Genomic DNA, 2706 nt, shown 5'->3' with positions numbered 1-2706 from the left:
AAAAGGAGGAGGAAAAGGCCGTCCTGGGGCCGTCCTGGGGCGGTCCCGGGGCGGGGAAAGCGCGATCCTGCCCCCTCTTCGCAAGCGGAGCGTGCAGCCCGCTCCGGGCATGGGCGGCTGTGCCCCGCAGGGGTAGGATGGGTGGTGGTTGTGCTGAGGGCAAAAAAAGCCCTCAAAGGTTCACCAGAAATGCGGAACAAGGCGGGTCCCTGCCCAGGGACCGAGGGCAGAGCAGTTCCCCAGCGAGGTGTTTGGGGAATTTGCAACTGGAGGGCAGAAATTGAAGGTGCCAGCCCGGGCAGAGCTGGGGCCTCGTCTGACGGGGCCAGGAGGAGAGCTCAGAGGGCAGCTGGCGCTTTTCCATCATCACTCAGCAGCAGTTTCATGGAATTCCAGACCCTTTTGGATAGAGACCTTAAAAGCTCATCCAGTTCCAACCCCTCCACCATGGGCAGGGACACCTTCCATTATCCCAGGGTACTCCAAGCCCTGTCCAGCCTGGCCTGGGACACCTCCAGGGATGGGGCATCCACAGCTTCTCTGGGCACCCTGTGCCAGGGCCTTCCCACCCTCACAGGAAGAATTCCTTCCCAATATCCCATCCATCCCTGCCCTCTGGCAGTGGGAAGCCATTCCCTGTGTCCTGTCTCTCCAGGCCCTAATCCCAAATCCCTCTGCTGGAGCCCCTTTAGGCCCTGGCAGGGCCTCTGAGGTCTCCCCTGAGCCTCCTCCAGCAGCTCCATGTCCTTCCTGTGCTGAGGAATTCCGTGTAACGCAAGGATGTAGGAGAGGAATCACGGAATTGCTGAGCACCTCTGCACAGGAGTCCCAGAGAGCGAGGGACCCCAGCCCAGCTGTAGAGCCACATTACCTACAGCAAACTGGGAGTTGCATTGTCCGGCCCTGCAGTTTCATTGTTGGAACCCTGGATGGTGAGAATTTTAAACTTTCTGTGCTGAAAGGCACAGACCCTCAGGAGAACACTGCATTTGACCTGGGGCTGTGGAGAGGGCTTCCAAAATTTATTAATAGCGCTGGGATTATGGGTGTGTAGTTGGTTAGAAGTGTGGTCTCACAGGGCGAAAAACTTAGATTTGGGGTTTTAATATATGGTGATAAATGGGAGCCAAGATGGAGAATTTGGGGTGTGGGTTAGTTGTTTTTTGCACCTTCTTCTTCCTTCTTCTTCATGAATCTGGGTGCTTTTCTCTAATTGGATGAAGGATGTCCTCATTGTGGGTTTTGGGTGATCATAATTCGGTTAAAAGCATAAATAATATAAATGTCAGCTGTTTATTGGGTAATTGGGACTTAAATACCCTTGAACAGACACCATTGTAGCTCACTTTTCTGACTTGTTAGAGAGAGCTCACATCTCATGAGTTTGTAATAGATAAGGATAATAAACTTCAGAGTGAGACTTCAAAAACAACATCCCCTGAGTTTTATTCACCCTGACCTTGGAGCAAGAAAGAGCCAGAAATTCCAACATTTCCTTACTTTTCTGAAGCCCCTTCTGAATCCAACATAGGCAGAGAAATCTCTGGGAAAGAAAAAATTCCTGACAGATCATGGAATCACAGAACCTTTTAGGCTGGAAAAGATCTCCAAGATCATCAAGTCCAAGCTTTGATCACCACCTTGTCTCAGAGCACTCAGTGCCACATCCAGCATTTCTGGAGCATTTCTGGAGCATTTCTGGAGCACTTCTGGCTCCTTCTGGTGCAGGAGTGCCCTGTGCAGCTCTGGATACTCAAACAATGGATGGGAATCGTGTCATCCCCATCCTTCATGGAACACAGGCCCCTGGGCATGGTCTGGGTGAGAAATACCTACTCACTCCTCATAGTTTAGGAGGGTTTATTAAACCTTATCAAAAATACAACAGAAGACTGAAGAAAGAAAAAAGGTTACAGCGCTGGGAGCAAAAGATTTTCCTCGCCATGTGCTCAGCCCTCTCGCAATGGAGGTTTTCCCTTTTAACCCTTTAACCCCTCCCAAAGTTCTGTCCATCAACCCCTTCTTCACTGTCCAGTGGTGGAGATCTCTTCCTCAAATCTTGATTGGAGGTCAGATGTCCCCACAGTGACAAGCCAGCCCTCCCAGATGTCCCAACCCCGGCTGTCCCTTGATAACCACGCAAGGGGGTACAACATAACTACAAATCTATAAACTTTTCTTAACCTAAATACATGATATTTGTCCATTAATTGTGAGAGCCAATCATGGCATTACTCATCTATCACAGTCTGGGTGCCAGGTGTGACAGTCCTGTCCCTTCTGCATTGCCTGCAGGGTGCCCGGCACCTGGGGAGCCCTGAGGTGTCACAGACACATTTTATGGAAAATCCTTTCCTTAGGATCTTTTCTCCTGAGAAGCTGAGAGGCCTCAGGAACAAAATGTAAACAATGATTATCTGCTGCTGTGGAATGCAACAGGTGCATCTGTGATTGGTCTCATGTGGTTGTTTCTAATTAATGGCCAATCACAGTCCAGCTGGCTCGGCCTGTCTCGGTCTGTCACAAGATTTTATTATCATTCCTTTCTATTCCTTGCTAGCCTTCTGATGAAATAATTTCTTCTATTCTTTAGTGTAGTTTTAATATATCATTTTCTTTTAATATAATATCTATCATAAAATAATAAATCAGCCTTCTGAAACACGGAGTCAAGATTCTCGTCTCTTCCCTCATCCTGGGACCCCT

General features: G+C 49.2%; 1 protein-coding gene across 1 annotated transcript in view; it reads right to left on the bottom strand.

Annotated features, from left to right (window-relative positions):
- TMCO6 (transmembrane and coiled-coil domains 6) overlaps positions 1 to 111 on the bottom strand; it is a 7184-nt gene extending 7073 nt beyond the window's left edge. Inside the window, exon 1 of the mRNA XM_031060583.1 lies at positions 42 to 111. Within this exon, the coding sequence (XP_030916443.1) occupies positions 42 to 111 (70 nt within the window). The remainder of the gene's footprint in view (positions 1 to 41) is intronic.
- Between the last annotated feature and the right edge of the window lie 2595 nt (positions 112 to 2706).

This window comes from Geospiza fortis, unplaced genomic scaffold, assembly GCF_000277835.1.
Source record: "Geospiza fortis unplaced genomic scaffold, GeoFor_1.0 scaffold413, whole genome shotgun sequence".
Taxonomy (NCBI): Eukaryota; Metazoa; Chordata; class Aves; order Passeriformes; family Thraupidae; genus Geospiza; species Geospiza fortis.
The sequence above is the reverse complement of the archived record's forward strand: the minus strand, read 5'-3'. Positions and strand labels throughout refer to the sequence as shown.